At 36.3% G+C, this 18443-nt stretch overlaps 1 protein-coding gene across 1 annotated transcript; it reads left to right on the forward strand.

Moving 5' to 3' along the window:
• The first annotated feature begins 2584 nt into the window (after nt 1-2584).
• On the forward strand, nt 2585-14241 carry LOC124365764 (splicing factor 3B subunit 4). Its single transcript, XM_046821768.1, has 6 exons — nt 2585-2728; nt 3627-3710; nt 8295-8440; nt 9336-9464; nt 12335-13349; nt 14007-14241. Exons 1-6 carry the CDS (start codon nt 2695-2697, stop codon nt 14195-14197), a joined length of 1599 nt encoding a protein of 532 aa, XP_046677724.1. The 5' UTR covers nt 2585-2694; the 3' UTR covers nt 14198-14241.
• Nucleotides 14242-18443: the final 4202 nt, after the last annotated feature.

Genomic DNA, 18443 nt, shown 5'->3' on the forward strand with positions numbered 1-18443 from the left:
ATACTCGAAAACTAATTAAAGAAAGACCTAACCATATCCAGCATCGAGCTCTTGCTTAAATAGAAAAAGATTGTAATTGAACGAACGTTCTCTACTTTTTGGCTCAGATTATTGACAAAACTACAAAACATTTAGGATTTAAGGGTACGATGTTAGGGGGGGGGGTTAGTGTCAGAGCTCATCCATTTTAGAAGATTGAAGTCTCCAATGATTAAGACATGATTGATAGATAGATAGATATCTTTATTGATCTTTAAACATTTACATGCAATGGATCTCGTCACAATATGATGCAATTACAATTTGCAAGTTAAAACAGATTCAAATAAATATACATTGCATATAAACAATGGTAACCAATCGTGCAGTAAATTCATAGTTAAATCACGGGCATAATACCGTTGAATCAAAGCGATAGCTAAAAGCAATAGTTAATAAGTGATTTTTAATAATATTAAGTTAAAAAGTTAAGTAGACTAATAGCAATGTAAAAAACAAACAAAACGTGCAACTCAGTGCAAGAAATTAATTTAACTTAACATGTGAACGTAACATGGAAAAATTATACTTTTGGTAATACTATATACTATAGGTAAAAATTGTAACATAGGCAAAAAGATAATCAAAATAAGCTACAGTTTAGGTAAAAATTAAAATACACATGTAACTTATATCTCCTCAAACATTAACATGCTAATGTCAGAACTGTAAAATCCATCGAGTTTGTAAAAAGGTTTTTCAATAAGCCAGTCATGCATGACTTTCTTAAATCGTTTTACACTGACATTCTGAGCACTTAAATGTAATTTATTAAAAAGCGATAGACCAACAAACTCATAGGAAAACAAGATCTTACTCAATCTTGTGTATGGTCTATTAATTAAATCTCTATTTCTAGTAATATAATTATGTACATGCTTGTTAAGCGTGAAGCTGCTAAAATTTTTCTTAACATGCAACAAAGCAAAAAGTATGTAAAGATTTACCACTGTTAATATTTTTAATTTTACAAATATAGGTCTGCAGTGAGCTCTGGGATCACTCCCATCCAAAATTCTCATGGCCTTCTTCTGCGTGATCAAAACACAGTTTATGACACTGGAGTTGCCCCAAAAAAGCAAACCATAAGCTATCGTGCTATGAAAAGATGCAAAATAAACCATTCTTAAACTATCATTTGGTATGCATTGTTTAAGGTGTCTTAAAAGGTAAATCACTCTATGCAACTTTTTGCTTTGATTGAATGGGAAGTTGCTAGCAACAACATCCTCTAATGTTTGCGACTGGTAGTTGTATGCCCTTATGACTGAGTGGGGAGGAATATATTACACAACAGACCAGTTGATTTGTGTATCAAGCTAAGTATAGCCGGATTCAGACAAATAAGATTTCTTCACGAACTCAGGTAGAACTGTCTCTGAAGATGAGATAATACAACAACTCGCATTCTCAAAGCTAAGGCTGATCGCCCACTAAGAAAAGTGGTGTAATTTAAGTTTATCATCTTAGTCAAGCTTATCATCTTGGACGTAATAACTGATCTTTGACCTTTACTCTATCTTTTAAAAAACGATTAGTTATAGAGTAATCGCTAGTCTTATTTACAATTGTATCACTTTACAGAAATGTGTGTATGTAACCAAAATTATAAAAAAAACTAAAATTAACTAAATGTCATACTTATACATAAAAAACTGAATTGTTATTCATTACATTTCAAAGTTTAAGAATGTACATTTCTAGTATGCAGATTGCATACAACACTACATTAACATGCTTAGGTCATAACAATATTAAATTGTTTTAGTTTTATGTGACTGGTAGGTCTCGTTACTATTATTCTTTACTTTAAGGCCTTCGTCATCTATTGTTCTTTCCTTTCTCTATGGCCATCGTTCAAATTGCTCAGGACGAGTTTAAATGTTGTGAAAAAGTTAAGATAAGTACTTCATAAAATGAATTTTTACAGTAAAACACTTGCAAATATTCTCTATCATTGGCCAGGTCGTAAATTTGGTGTTTATAGATTTTTGCCAGTATTTTTCTTTATGGGAGCCGGTCTTGAATTTACTATGATTAACTGGGATTACAATGGACAAGTGAACTTTTATAATATTTACAAACGCAAAAGAGCACATGAACTAGCCGAAGAATATCTCTCGTCGAACAGCCAAGACTAACACATATAAAATTATATAGTTATCAATTAGGGCTAGTAAGAAAACCTGCAGTTGTTTTATTTTTGTAATTAGTGCAAGTAAAAAAACTGAGGTTTGACAATAAAATATGGTATCCAAGCGTTATTTTCATTTTTATTTCATAATTGCATTGAGTTTCTTTTTAATTTGATTAGTTACAAGTTGGTGTTATTACATTAATATCAGTTCAAATTCTGCCAAGGGTTTTGTGTTTATTTGTAATGTGTGCGTGTAGATTACAGACTCAATAAATTTCATTACAGATATTTAGTATAGTACATGCCCCACTGTTAAAATAAATACTACAGTTGTTATAATGTATGTAAAACAGAACACTAATTGACTGTCTTTACTAGAACCTTTCACAGATATACTGCAACATAGAATAATAGTGATGGAACCGAACCGAACTGAAAAAACAACAGCAGCACTAGCAAAAACAAGCAAACACAAACAGCAAAGACAGTAGACACTAGACAGACACTTGAATTGAAACATGGCGGCGGGTCCTATAGCGGAACGCAACCAAGGTAAATAATTACGTATCAAATCTGTTAGGTTACTTTAATAATCTAGCTTTAAAAATAAATAACTATATAAAGCAAATAAATTAACACCCACAAAGCGGTCGTAAATACATCTGAAGTAATAGTTTGGAGGTTAGGATTTCTACATCTAATATTGTTTACTAACTTGACTCAAAGGAAATAGATATTGTAGGCCTAACTTAAAATGTTACTATTTTGGTGCTAATTTTCAAAACCCACCTCACATTATTTGTTGATTATTTGAAGGGAAAGAGCTTATTAAGTGACCCTGAAGGGAGAAAATCCCTATTGGGTAAGGAAGGTAGGTATGCCCTCAAGTAGGACTGTTGGTTCTCGAGTAATGTTTGTTTCTCAAGTAGGGTGGTAGTCCTTGAATAAGGCGATAGGCTCTTACATAGGGCAGTAGGCCCTCTGGTAGTGTGGCAGGCCCCTTAATAGGTAAGTTTAGTAGTTAGGTTAGGTAAGTTTTTGTTAACTTCATGAACAAAATAACATTTCTTGGGCAGACTACGATAAGCGGACCCGGTTGTTATATCGCTTATTACAATCATTAAAATTAATAGAAATAGTTTGAACTATTATGAAATGTTATAAATAATAAAGGAACCATAATCATTAATCAAATGAGCAGTCTGCTATTTAACCACTTCCGATGCTGTCATTACTAGGGCTAAAATATCATCATACATATGCACATGAAGGAAAAACTTGACCTGTTGTATCCTATTTGAAAAAGTTGTGATGTATTGCATGTGGTTGATAGAAAAAACTACAAATATGTTCACCCTCTTCCATCCCCTTGAAAGATTGTTGTCAGAATAAAAGTCTTAAATACTATGGTGTAAATTAAATCTGAATTAGTTGTGGTCTTATGTTGTAGATGCCACAATATATGTCGGTGGACTGGACGACAAAGTGTCGGAGACTCTCATGTGGGAGCTGTTTGTACAAGCTGGACCCGTCGGTAAGTATCTTTTCTACACTTTTTAGTTTTACATTATTTTTCTGCATGTCTTAAGGTTTTTTACACCTGAGGGAAGAGGGTAGATTTAATCCTCCCAAAAATAGTGTTCCATTTTTTAACATATAACGATGGTAAATGTTCAAAATACTATTATCGGGTAGGGTCCAATAAGCGGACCCGGTTTTTTATATCGAAATTGGCAAACGATATTACTTAATCATAACCATCGATATAATCAATCGATACTGATGAATTATTTTTAACAACTTAAATAATCTATATGAACAGCTGTAAACACTTTCAAATAATACAATTAAGGTAATATTTTAAATTTCACGTAACATTGTGTATTAAAATGGCCGTCAATCTTAGGAAGCTTCACGAAATTGCTTTAAAAGACGACAAAATATGTTTTTTATGGCTTCAGGATGTTGGGTTAGTACCTAAGAATCCATTATGTGATATTTGTGGAAAGGTAACAAATGTAACTGTCAGAGGAGCTAACATGGTCGTCTTCAGATGCAAAAAAAGAAGGTAATGGTGGACACAACTTTAGTAAAAACGTTTTCGTTCTATTTCATTTAGTTAAAGTTATTAGTTTCCCTGATTTTGGTTATGTTCATTTATTATTTGTTATCATTAAATTCACATTTTAATTTAAACATATGATTGTTATTACTTTTATATCGATTGATAGTCTATGATTCGATATGCGAATATTAGGTATCGATGATTATATTCTTCGATATAAAAAACCGGGTCCGCTTATTGGACCGTACCCCTATTATCTTTAAAACTCATAGATCGTTAACCCTTTTAGTGCTAAGGGGTCTGGCAATGTATTGAAGATAAATAACCAATACACAGAAATAAATAAAAGAAATACATTTGTACATAGGCTATTTGGATTGTTATAAAAAAAGTTTTCTTTATATTGTAAATTTTTTTTTCACTTTGGCATACAATTTTAGTATGTAAACAATTTGGTACTTTGGGATTATACCGACCACACTAGTATGAAGAACACAAAAATAGAAATTTATAGAAACAAACATGATAGAACGAAAAAAACAACTCTTCAATTACAAAATTACAAACTTACAAGCATTTCCAGGTATTGTGATCGTTATTGTTGTCGCTGTTATCTTATCTTTCTCGAGAATCCTGATTACGGCAGACCGCGCGGCATCACGTGATTTGCACGGTACATAATTGCCTTTCCATTACAATTCAATTTATATTTCTGATTAGCCCCTCTAGAATTTGATATTTTACTGATAGGTACTATCTCGAGGGATGTTTTTCTTTCGTCGACATCAGCGCGGGGCAGCACCGAAGGTGCTGCCAAAGCCCGCGCTGATGGCCGGAGGCACTCGCATTTTGGGTGGCGGAATGTGATCAAGAATAAAAACAAGTTTTTAGTGTTTTTTTTAATAAAGAGTTTAGTTTGGTAAATGTTTGTTTTTGTTGAATTTTTGTGTTTGGAGAAATGTAGAGGTAAAACACGGAAGTACAACAAAGCGATGCACCAGCTGAACGGGCGGCGAGACTCTGCAATCACGTTATCTACTAGACGCTCGACTTTGACCTCTGTCTGAGGATGGGGAGGGGTTTGCGATAAGACAATTCCTGTTTTATATTGACGAAATATTGTTCTACGCTAATCTAGTAATCAGTAGAAACGAAATGTGAAATAACGATTCATGTCTGGGTGTGGTCGGTATAATCCCAAAGTACCAACAATTTTATATTATTTTTCTGATGCTACCATCGGAAAGAGCAACTAAAACTAAACAAATTCCATATATTTTACTTTATTTTTACACAACAAATATGAAGTATGGATAAAAAATATAATATGTTGTCCGCGCCAAATTTTGCCCTACATGTAATGTTTGAAATGCTCAAGAGAAAAAGTAATACACTTACTATTCTTAGCATAAATACTTAACTAACTTTATTATTATTTGTAAAAGAAGAAATTCAAGCATAGGCTAGTTAACACTTTTTTTACCTAAATAATTGTTTATTCAGTAATAAAACTATAAAAAAAGGTGAAGTAACTCATCATAACCCGCAATGTTCTTATTAGACATAGTTTGTAACTTAGTAAAATATGTATAATACACAAGGAAAACACAAATGAAAAATGAAGTGGAAATGATTTGGGAAACTAATGAAGTAGTATTTCACAATTATAACACAATTTAATGGATAAAATAAGATAAAACAGAGTAAACAAAGCACAGTGTCAGTTTGTTTGTAACGTTAACATCCGAACTGACCTGTTTTTTATTTCAAGTCAAAGACGTATAAACAGCTGGTCGTCAGCAATCAAATAGACAAATATCATTATTCTATGGCTTTTGGATGAACTGTCATCGTTTGCAGCCAGTAACTTGCATAAACTGAACCAATATATATAAAAATACGCTGCGTCTACGACGTAGATGCTAGCTCTTTTATGTACATAAACGCAGCGTCTACGTCATAGACGCAGCATATTTTTATATATAGCACTAAAAGGGTTAATAAAAAAACTTTCAAAAGGAAATTGAGTTTTTCCACTCTTTAAATTGTATAGGAAAAGATTTTTATGGTATCCTAAAATCAAATTTCTGACATCTTTTTGGAACCCTTAACACTAAGAGTGTCTTCAATACTTATTTATAAGTGTGTGATTGCTTAAAATCTTTTGGAACTTTGTTTTGACTTTGTGTGTACTTTATGGCTCGTTGTGGTAAATACAAATTCTGAGTAACCAGGAAAGTTAATGTATGCTGAATCAATCTTCATGAATTTCTATAAAATTAGCTTTTGAAATTAAGCAAGTATTATCTTACTTGGAAACATATTCTGTTCTGGTCCCATTTTTTATTAAATTCTTTCTTTAGCTTATACCGTCTGTGAATGTATAGTACCTTAAGCTTATTTTTTTTACAAAACATTTTTTTAAATGTGACCCATTGTCCTCTTCCTTTTCTTTTTTAGTTCGTACCTTTTGTGGTTGTAATATTGCTTCTGGCACTGCGTTGTTGGCTGAGCATTAACAAAGCTTATAACTTGAAGGGCAGACAAATTTTTATTTCTGTCTGTTTGTATGCACGATATTTCGAGAATGATCTGACCTATTGACTTAAATTTTGTTGTAAGTTTCATTCCTATTTAGTACATTGTTATCTATTATATCGGAACTGACAGATATCATCGGTTCATTTTGGTCCAGAGATGAAACCTTTTGATTTTGACGTAAAAGTTAAAAGGGCAGTCTGTCTGTCTGTTCAACTTAGTTTGAAGATGAACCATATTGATATTTGGATAAAAGGGCCAAATGGCAGTACATCTACCTATTTGTGAGTTAACTCTTGGTAGAAAGGTTCTAGAGGCTAGAAAGTTGGTACATAGGTTCCTCAAGGTACAAGGAAGTGCATTATTAATCTTAGGGTCCATAATTAACAGATCTGCCCATATGTGCACTTTGATATGTTTCTTTTGCACCATTTTATTAACATGTTGACTTTGCATGTTGCGGAGGCATCCCACCAAGGCAGTAGTGTGGCCTAAGTGCATGCGTCATTGACACCCCACTACTTACTACATTACTAGCTCAGGCTTTGTAGGGAGAAGACAATTGGTGTTGAGTATGATGGAACCAATGTGTTTGTTGGTTTGTGGATTCCGACATCATTGGCACCATGTGTGATCTAGTGTAATCTTGAAAGTACGGGTAGGTTATGAGAGGGAATCAAATAACATGTATATAAATAGACTTCACTTATAACTATTTTATATGTTTTTTTAACGGTAGTTTTATATGTAGATCAACACATTTTGAAGGTTTGAACTAAAACCTTTGGTAGTGCATGTGGACTGCCAGCTTCCCACAGGATTGTTTGGTAATGCCAATGGGTAACTGAAATTCCACAAACTAACGATAACACATCAAATCAGACTTCTGTTCTGACTGATGTGATATCGTTAGTGTACGACACTACACCAAAAACGTTTTCACAACCATATAAGGATTTCCTCAAATGTAAAAAGCAACATTTTAAATTTAAAGAGTGACAAAACATTGTAATTAATATTTAGCAATAAATGTATTAATTACTTTAAATTTACTGGTTGTGAGGTTATGGAGAATCTACAGAACCTACACATCTTTGTCAGTAAAGATGTGTATTGACAAAGAAATACGAAGCAGCTTATGTGCGTGCACTATCAAAGCGATATTGTTCTGCTAACATCAGAATTCACCCATTCCAGCTGTTAGTTCAGTCTGTATTAGGCATTCTTAAAACATTTCAGATCAGTACCTTGAAAGATGTATTGATAGTACACTGATCAAACTTAAATACTTCAATATTGTAATCATCCCCACTGAAAGTGCCTAACTAATCATTTACATTTGCAAAGGTTAGTTTGAGAGCATACTCTTTTTTTTAACTTTATATTTTGGAATGAACTAAAAGTTATCTGATGAACACCATGGAAGTAAACCCTCTTCACAACATTGACTATCTTATCTTTAGTTTATCATGTGTGTTCAAAGACGAAAACGTACATAACATCTGATTCTTGCAGTGAACGTACACATGCCCAAAGATCGGGTGACACAGATGCACCAAGGCTACGGATTTGTTGAGTTCATGGGAGAGGATGATGCAGACTACGCCATCAAGATCATGAACATGATCAAGCTTTATGGAAAACCAATTCGGGTTAATAAGGTAAGTTTTGGCTTTAGACTATACCGTTTTCCTCTTGCTGTAGTTGGTAAAACGTTTGTATATCGATTCAAAATTTAAAACTGCTCAGTTTGGTTTGAGAAATTAGCAATGAAATAAAAAGTTCTTTGAATTTTGGTCTTCAAGGAATTTAATTATTCTTAAGACCAAGTAGTTCAACGCAAACAAAGGCATGAAGTAGTGTTAAGTCTGCTTTCAATATAAAAACCCAGGAAACATGGTTAAAGAGAGAAAAATGTCCAGATGTACTGTAAGTATTTTTTAAGTAGCTCACAGCTAATTTTCACACATAAAGTAAAATCTAATCTACTATAACTTCAAACTTCTTTATCCTTGTAGGTTTACAAAGTAATGTAAACTGGTGTACTGAGACTGGAAATCATTGATTTACAAACCTTACAGTAGAGTTCTCTTACTGTTAGTTTAAATCTTATCCATCCAAACAGCTTCGTTTAGTGGGTCAAAATAAAAAATATGTTTAAAGTCAAGAGTTGATGAATGTCAGTGACTAGAAGACAGAAGCGAACAATATTTTAGAACCACTTTAATGCTAGTGCACAGTTTGGAAAACTGAGATGGCAATAACTGGTCAGTAATAACAAAATAAGAGAACAAATCGTGTTTCTATAGAAGATTAGCAGTTTTGTAAAAAATTAATGCTTTAGTTGCATTTAGAAGACGTCGAACAAAGTTGGCTGAACGCAATAACTAGACGCTTTATATAGAAAAGTAGTGTACATGAAAGTGAACTTACAATGTTATTTATGTTGTATGTTAGCTCATTTACAATCTTGACATTGTCATAGTAGAAATAGTTGTCATAGCACTCCATTCGACTGATCCAATAACATGTATATTTATGTTCTCTGTAATTCAGGCCTCTGCACATCAGAAGAACCTGGACGTGGGAGCAAACATTTTCATCGGTAACTTGGATGCAGAAGTAGATGAGAAACTGCTCTACGACACCTTTTCTGCTTTCGGTGTGATTTTACAAACACCTAAAGTGAGTAAAGATTATTATATTTGAATAAGGATTTTACTAAGTAGGAAAGAAAATTCTCTATTTCTATAATATTTACAGAGGTCTAGCTTTTTTTATTCCACGAGCTTAGAGAGTGTTTATAATAAGAGAGCTGTCCAGAACGTAGAAGACATTTAGGAATAAACAATTAACAAAGTGAAAATAACAATTTTTATTATTTACATTTTGAAGGTAAACTCAGGCTATTTTCAACATAATTGTAATTTAAATTAAGACATTTATCATAATGTGATACAAGCTTTTCAATAAGCTCTCTCTCGGTAGAGTTCGACCACTGGTTTACACTGGCATGCAGTTCAGCGTCAGTGTCAAACCGTTTCGTAACGAGCCACGTCTTCATCGCTAGGAACAGGTTGTAGTCGCTTGGGGCCAAATCCGGGCTTTAAGGTGGATGATTAAAAACTTGCCATCCAAGACCTTTTGGTTACGATTAGCTATGTGTGGACAAGAATTGTCGTGGAGAAAAAAAACTTTCTTGCTGAGTTTTCACGATGCTTGTTTTCCCATTGTGTGTGTTAAGTTTCTGAGTGTTTGGCAATACCTCTCTGAGTTGACGATTTGGCCACGTTCTAGAAAATCACCAAGAATCTCTTCCTTAGAGTCCCAAAACACAATAGTTATCCTTTTTCTTGCTGACAACGTTTGAAAACACTTCCTTGGTTTCTTTGACAAATGCGTGTGTCTCCATTCCATCAACTGCTGTTTTGTTTTACAGTTGACGTGCTTTACGATACGATTGATGACTTAGTTTCCACTTTTTTCATAGTCTAACAAAAATGTGAGTGCTGCAGCAAGTCTCTTGTTTTTTGTGGTCTTCAGTTAGGATATTCGAAACTGACTTTTGTGGAAAGTTTACCAACCACAATGTAATAAATGAAACTCCGTGACATTTGAGAGAAATGTTCTGAGAGTTCTGTAATTGTTTCGTTGCTTTTCACCACCAATTCATCACTCACAAAACTAGGCCTACCACTTTGATGCTGATTGTGATCACTGGTTCCTCCAATTTTGAAATGAATGCACGACTGCCTCACTCAGCTTTCACTCATTATTCCTTGACGTACACTTCACAAATAATGGCAATAAATTTTAATTAGTTTTTGATTTTTCACCAACAAAAACCATATCACACGCACTTTACAACTGTGCTGGATTTTCAATTGCAGCGCTCATTTCAACACTCTACTGTACACAAAGTGTGATAGGCATGATGCACATTCTACGACGGCTGGTCACGTACTGAGTGTAGGAACACTCTGATGCCAAGATAGCAGCACTAGTCCTGCCCATTGCCACGCTATGCCAAAAAGTTACTTTCTGGACAGCCCTCGTGTATGTAGTTTGTAAAATATTCATTCTCACCGTGATATGTTATAGAAAAAAACTCCATTATTAGTAGTTTGTATCTCTCTGATCCTCTGCTCCCACCACCACCTCCAGTCAATGTCACGGGAAAGAGACTTTCTCATCCACCTCCTCTTGTAGGGTTCAATCCCCCATCTCCTCCACTGGTCCCTCCACCAGAGACTATACCTCTAGTTATTCAAATCTTCATTTTTTTACTGTTGTAATATGTGATGTAAAACATACTGTGTCGTAGCAAGTAGGTTAGCATAAAGCAAGGTAGGTTCTAGTTTGTATATTGTTGTAATATATGGTTGAGTCATGTATTAACTTGTAATATATCTTTTGAATGGGGCAGCCACTTAAACTTTCAAAATATTCATGACTCCATTATTTATGAACCAAGGGAAAAACTAAAACTGTTCTGAAGTACAGTGGAGTCCCGCTAATCCGAACACGTGTAATCCGAACGTCGGTTAATCCGAACAGGTCCAGGAGGAATTATTTATAACGATAATGAACAGTTATCGGAACTAATTACTTAAAAAATGAAAATGGGTGCATCATTTCGTACATAAACAAAGAAAACTTTAATAAAATAGACATAAAGTATTTTATTAAGACAAATTGTGTACGGTACAGTACATAAATAATGAAGTTAAATACAGTACCAAATTGAAACTTATAGGTTAATAGTATGAGTTAAATTACTGTATTAAGAAACGAAATCAAACAAAAATTGGACGTACAGTACTGATATTATTATTGAGTACAATATTAATTGTTAAAAGACATAAATTCAGTTATTGTCTTCTGTCGCATTGAAGAGAGTCTATTGGATGACGCGTAGTTTCGCCATCGTGTCATAAACATGATATCGGCAGGTGTAGCAGTAGCCTGTTGCTCTAAGTATCGTAGTGCAAGGTTAAGCGCTGCTGCACCGTCTGCGTGTGGCACCAACTCTCCTTTATCACCCAGGTTCTCGTCGTCCCGTAGCGCGTGGACCCGTACAATATCCAGTACGCTCACATTGCTTAACAATAGAACTCTCACACTAAATATGGTAAATGTGTTTAGTATTCGCAAACACGTTTATTTGTCAAGAAATACAATGCAACAGTCAGAAAACATGTTTTAATAAACAATGTTGATAATTCTATAACAAAATAGACCCATTCTCAAGTTTAAAACCGTATTTTTCTGTAATTCTGGCTAATCCGAACAATCACATAATCCGAATAGGGCTCGGTCCCAATTAGGTCGGATTAACGGGACTCTACTGTACGTATAACATTTCCTATACTTTTTTTATTAAAAAATTCATTATGTGATAAACTGTTTTATTGAACACTGTAAATCCCATGAGAATAAATCAATAATATTCCAGTTATCACAAAATCTACCTACTTCTTCCGAGTGAATGTTATATCTACTAAGGAAAACTTCTTTATTTATTTTGATCGAAACTTATATTTTGATGTTTCCAGATAATGCGTGATCCAGAGACGGGAAACTCCAAAGGATTTGCTTTCATCAACTATGCCAGTTTTGATGCCTCAGATGCAGCGATAGACGCTATGAATGGCCAGTACCTTTGCAATCGGCCAGTGTCGGTTTCGTATGCCTACAAGAAGGATGCAAAGGGGGAGAGACACGGTTCTGCTGCTGAGAGATTGCTAGCAGCTCAGAACCCGTTGTCCCAGGCTGACAGACCTCATCAGCTGTTTGCAGACGCCCCACCGTCTGCTCCCCTGCCCCCACCACCACCTCCAGTCAATGTCATGGGAATGGGACTTGCTCCTCCACCTCCTCCTGTAGGGTTCAATCCTCCTCCTCCTCCACCGGTGCCTCCACCAGGGACTATACCGCCACCGATGTCTCTCCCACCTCCACCTCTCCCTCCACAACAACCTCCTCCCATGAACATGTCTCAGATTCATTCTCAGAATATGATGAACCAGCAAAACCCCCCTCCACCACCGCTACCACCTCTCCCGCCAACGTCTTCGGCGAATGTCATGCAGCAAAATGTGCCCTCTCAAATACAACCACCTCAGAACATACCACGACCACCTATGCCACCTCCCAGTCTGGGAGGTCCTCCAAACATGAATATGCCTCCGGCCCCGCCGAACATGCCCCAGATGCCAGGACCTCCCAATATGCCACCAATGCCTGGTCCACCAAATATGCCGCCTATGCCCGGACCTCCCATGCCCAACATGCAAGGTCCGCCTAACATGCAAGGACCACCAAATATGCAAGGGCCACCCAATATGCAAGGACCTCCCAATATGCAAGGACCACCCAATATGCAGGGACCACCCAATATGCAGGGACCTCCTAACATGCAAGGTCCACCAAACATGCAGAATATGCCACCCAACATGGGCGGACCTCCACCACCCAGGATGATGCCTCCACCCCCATGGCAACAACAGGGGCCTCCACCACACATGCAAAACCAAGGGGGTAGATTCCCACCTCCTCCTCCCCCACATGGTAAGTTTATAGAAGTAAACGTTGTTCATGGATTGCTATACAATAAATTTATAAGTGTTGTTCGAATTTTAATTGTGAGACTTAACAAGCTGATAATGTAACTTAATAGTCTCAGTTTTGGTAAATCACATTTCCTCAATTATTATTTGCTTTTTTAATAATTGAATTAATATCTTGTGGCACATTACAAGCTTGTGTATTTTTCAAGTTTATCTTCTCTTTTTTTCATATAACATAAAATTGTTACTCACGTTATTCAAATAATTTTTGTCAAACAAAAATATTTTTATACCAATCGGGCTTAGTTTTATTTAAACCAATAAAAAGTTGATATTGGAAAAATCTCAAGTTAGCTGTTCAAGCACTATCCCTCCTTACAAAAGCTTTTCAGTTGTAAGCATTCCTAGACAACATATTCAAATTTTATAATGACCTTTATCTCGTAGCCTTCAAGGTTTTGCTGTTTAGTTTCTAGGATATAAAATATCTGAATAAAACTTGTGTAAAATATATAAGTTAATAATGTGCCTGCAAAATCTGATGTATTTGTTTTACATCTAAATTCTCTTATTACTTTGTAAAGAAAGTAGGAAACCAAATATTTTCTTCCATATGGATTACATTGTCAATGGTTATAATTACATTACAATGTTCCAGGTAACCGGCCACCTCCTGGTTGGAGACCTCCACCTCCACCACCAGGAAGAGGAGGCCCTCCATTTGGTCGACCCCCATTTCCTCCTCGGGGACCCCCACCACCACCCCCTAGACAACGGCCTCCCCAGAACTATCATGAAAGAGATGACTATGAGGATGACAGTTATAACGATTACGGCGAGAACTATTAGATTGTGATTAGATTAAAAAACTAATAAAAGTAAGTTCAAACAAAGTGATGTTTTATTTATGTGGCCTATTCTTTCATACTTGGAGTTTTTTTACAATTAACTTCAATTTATCCTGTAGGTGAAGGATGAACTGTTGAATACAATAAATTGTGAAATACTGAACATTCTACTTTTTGAAGCTTGACAGTCATTGAATTACAGGGTTGGGCATTTGTTGATGTGCTTTACTTAAATCTCCAAATTTGTAAATTTTGGGGTAATTTTTAGAGTTGAAGTAACTATCATTTTCAAATGTGTGAAATGAAACAGTACTATAAAAAATAGATATAAACATGTACACATATAAATAAAATTTTATTTGTATAATACACTCCAAAATCCTCCACCTGTAACTAAAACGTTAGTTTTATTTTTAGAGGGATTGGTTAAAAAATAGCTAGTATTTTAAGTTATATAAAAATAGATATGTAATAAACAAAATTAAATATTTATTTTTTATTAAACAAGGGTTCCCCCCTCTCTCTCTCTCCCCCTCCCTCTCTCTCTCTATCTATATATATTCTTATTTTAAGATAAGTATCAATACGCAAAACTAATGGGGATGGGGGTTCCGATATTTTGTTCGGTTTTTCGGATATAACCTAGAAATTCCTAGTTACACTAAAAATGTGTGGATAAATAAAAATAAACACTTTACGTATTATTAAAGGAATATCACCGTAAAATATCACATGCTACGAACCGAGGAGGAGTGATTGGTTCAAAAGAAACACTTCCAAGGACATTGTCCTCTCACAGTTTGGATTATTGATGCTCTGTTGTATTAATTAATTAGAGGCATTATCAAGAGAAAAATTAACACGTTCACGACGACGGCAATTTTACGTGTTGTTAAATATTGAGCAGTCATATATAACACAAAATCTTCAAAATAGGCGTAAACGTTGTTTTCCATAAAACCATACTGTAATGCATAAATAATGCATTATAGGTTGAAAAACAATGATAAAATGTATATGAATAAGTTAAAACCAGTGTGTCACCCGTGGCACACGGCGCCTATACATTGCCCTTCGCTTCAATGGGCGTCGTGTGTCACCGGTGACACTCTGTTTTACTGAACCTAACCTACTCTATGCTACGATCTGCTGGCGGGTGGCGAGCCACATCACTACTTTCCCGCCTTTTTCCTTGTTGTTCTCTTCCCGCACAATCATCAAGCTAACCTAGTCACTCACTTGCGGCTGCTCAGTGCTCTTACGTCTTCACAACAGCTTGTGTTCTGTTTATCACAATTAGCTCAGTGCTACTGTTGTGGTGTTTTATATTGTTTATATTAGTTGTTATTGTGCAATTTGAATTTTAGCTTGGGAGATGGATGACAATGACATTGAGAACGCTTTGGACGATTTTGATATAAATGAACTAACTGATTTTGAGTACTCAGGAAGCGAATATGTACCTTCGTCTATCTGCTCTGACGACAGCAGGGCAGAATCTGTAGATGATATGAGTGATGTGGAAGATAACCCGCTACCTGTAAGTAATCAACAGCTTGTAAACATTGACATTGTAGCTAATCCTCAGCCCCCCCCCCCAGATTGTAAATAATTTACATGCTGAAAATAATCCACAAAAAGATCATCACCCCAATAATGTTGAACCTCATAGGCCTCAACGACAAACTGAGATTGTAAGAGTTTGGGGAGAATGCACAGAAACTGTTAGGCAGTTTCCATTTACTGGAATATCTGGCTTACAGCTCAATGTTGATGTTTCTGATCCTATGTTGGTTTTTGAACAGTTTCTAAATAACGATGTACTGGACCTTATTGTGGCGGAAACAAACAAGTTTGCAGATAAGTTTTTGACCAATAACGATGTAAGCCGAAGGTCTATGATGCGTCACTGGCTTCCAGTTAACAGAGACCAAATAAGGCAGTTCTTAGGTATTGTTATGATAATGGGTATGTGTCCTTTACCCCACATGAGATTATACTGGTCATGTAAAGATATTTACAAAAAAGACCTGATCAAAAATACAATGAACAGGGACAGGTTCGAGAGTATTTTAAAGTGCCTTCATTTTCAAAACAATGATGTTGTTGATACAGTTGAACCTAGGCTTTCTAAAATAAAGGAGCTAACCAATTTACTGAACACTTTGTTCAAAAACATATATGTTCCTGGGGAAGAAGTCGTCATTGACGAGTCGATGGTGCCTTGGAGGGGAAGACTGATCTTCCGCCAGTATAACCCTCAAAAATCCCATAAATATGGAATAAAACTTTATAAAATATGCACAACATCTGGCTACACACAAAAAGTCAAAGTATATGCAGGAAAAAGTGATGATACGGCTAAAGTTGGTCATGCACAAAAAGTTGTAATACATTTGATGGAAGATTTGCTGAATAGTGGCCGTACCTTATTTTGCGATAATTTCTACAACAGTGTTCCTCTTGCTGAACAATTACTAAGCAAGAAAAAACCTATGTATGTGGAACACTGAGACAATATCGACGAGGTAATCCCAAAGAGTTGTGTGCTGAAAAAAATGAGGAATGGGAATATGCATGCGAAAGAGAATGAGTTTGGGGTTAAAGTAATTAGTTGGAAAGACAAACGAAGAGTTCTGATGGTGAGCACTCGTCCAGAAGATGTCGATAACCTTATACCAACAGGAAGGCGCAACCGAAGAGGTGAGGAAGTACGGAAACCATCAGCTGTACTTGCTTATAATGCTGCAAAAAAGGTGTCGATTATTCTGACCAAATGTCTGCATACTACACGTCTCTAAGAAAAAGTACAAAATGGTACAAGAAGGTAGCAATCGAGCTTCTGTTGGGTACATGTGTGGTCAACGCTTATGTTATATTCAACGAACATCGGCAGAAAAAAATAGAAATGTTACATTTCAGAGAATCACTGGTAAAGTCACTTATAGCACCAGCCGCAGCACCTCAGCAACCTGTTCAGAGGAGACCATCGCAGAACCACAAATTTTTGCAGAGACCAGGACCAGCACGATCATCACGAAAACGATGCCTGCCGTGCTACGTGAAAATGAGCAGTGAAAGGGGAGCAAAAGAAGCACGGAAAAACTCTAAGCGGGTTGTAACGTATTGCAGTGGGTGCCCAAATGAACCTGCCATGTGCCTTGAATGTTACAATGCGAAAACATATATAATTTTATATATCAAACATAAAATGTTGTAGTTGTTTTCTTCATAGTTTTGTCAACAGTGTGATTGGTTATTTTTAAATACACATTTTTATTAATACTACTGAGACTTTGCGTACATTTTTACCTTCCACCCACAATCACTTTATATAAGAGAAAACACCATGATAACTTTTATTTTAACCGTATTTATTAAAACAAACATTATTATGATAGGCATTGAACATAAACCATGGCCTTAAACTCTGGCGTAAGTTAACAATTCATCATAACAACGTATAGCGATAGTGCGTCACCCGTGCCACACTCCGCCCAGTTGTAACCTATAGAGTGCGTCACCGGTGACACACGCCGGCATTCTGAACGAACGAAGCAGCGGGTGTCACCGGTGACGCACGTCGTCGTGAACGTGTTAAAGGCATTTACTGCCTTGCATGTTAATCGTACAGTATTCAAAAAACACTGCAACGTGTTGAACTTGAGCCGTTACCATGCCCAGTCACTGGTGCCATAAGTGTGAGGTGATCTGCACAGAGCTGACTGAGCAGTGCGTCTGATCAGCACAGAGTTGACTGAGCAATGTGCCTGATCGGCACAGAGCTGACAGCAGTGCGCCTGATCAGCACAGAGATGACAGCAATGCGCCTGATCAGCACAGAGCTGACTGGGCAATGCGCCTGATCGGCACCGAGCTGACTGGGCAATGCGCCTGATTGGCATTGAGCAATGCGCCTGATCAGCACAGAGCTGACTGAGCAGTGTGCTTGATTGGCACAGAGCTGACTGAGCAGTGTGCCTGATCAGCACAGAGCTGACTGAGCAGTGTGCTTGATTGGCACAGAGCTGACTGAGCAATGCGCCTGATCAGCACAGAGCTGACTGAGCAGTGCGCCTGATTGGCACAGAGCTGACTGAGCAATGCGCCTGATCGGCACAGAGCTGACTGACCAGTGCATCGTTTAAAGTTAGCAAGTGACTGGGGAGGGGAGCGACTTGGTAATTTACAGTGGAACACCGAGATTCACAATGACGCAAAGGCCAGGTGTCGGCACTGCCAGTAAA

This window comes from Homalodisca vitripennis, chromosome 7 (assembly GCF_021130785.1).
Source record: "Homalodisca vitripennis isolate AUS2020 chromosome 7, UT_GWSS_2.1, whole genome shotgun sequence".
Lineage (NCBI taxonomy): Eukaryota > Metazoa > Arthropoda > Insecta > Hemiptera > Cicadellidae > Homalodisca > Homalodisca vitripennis.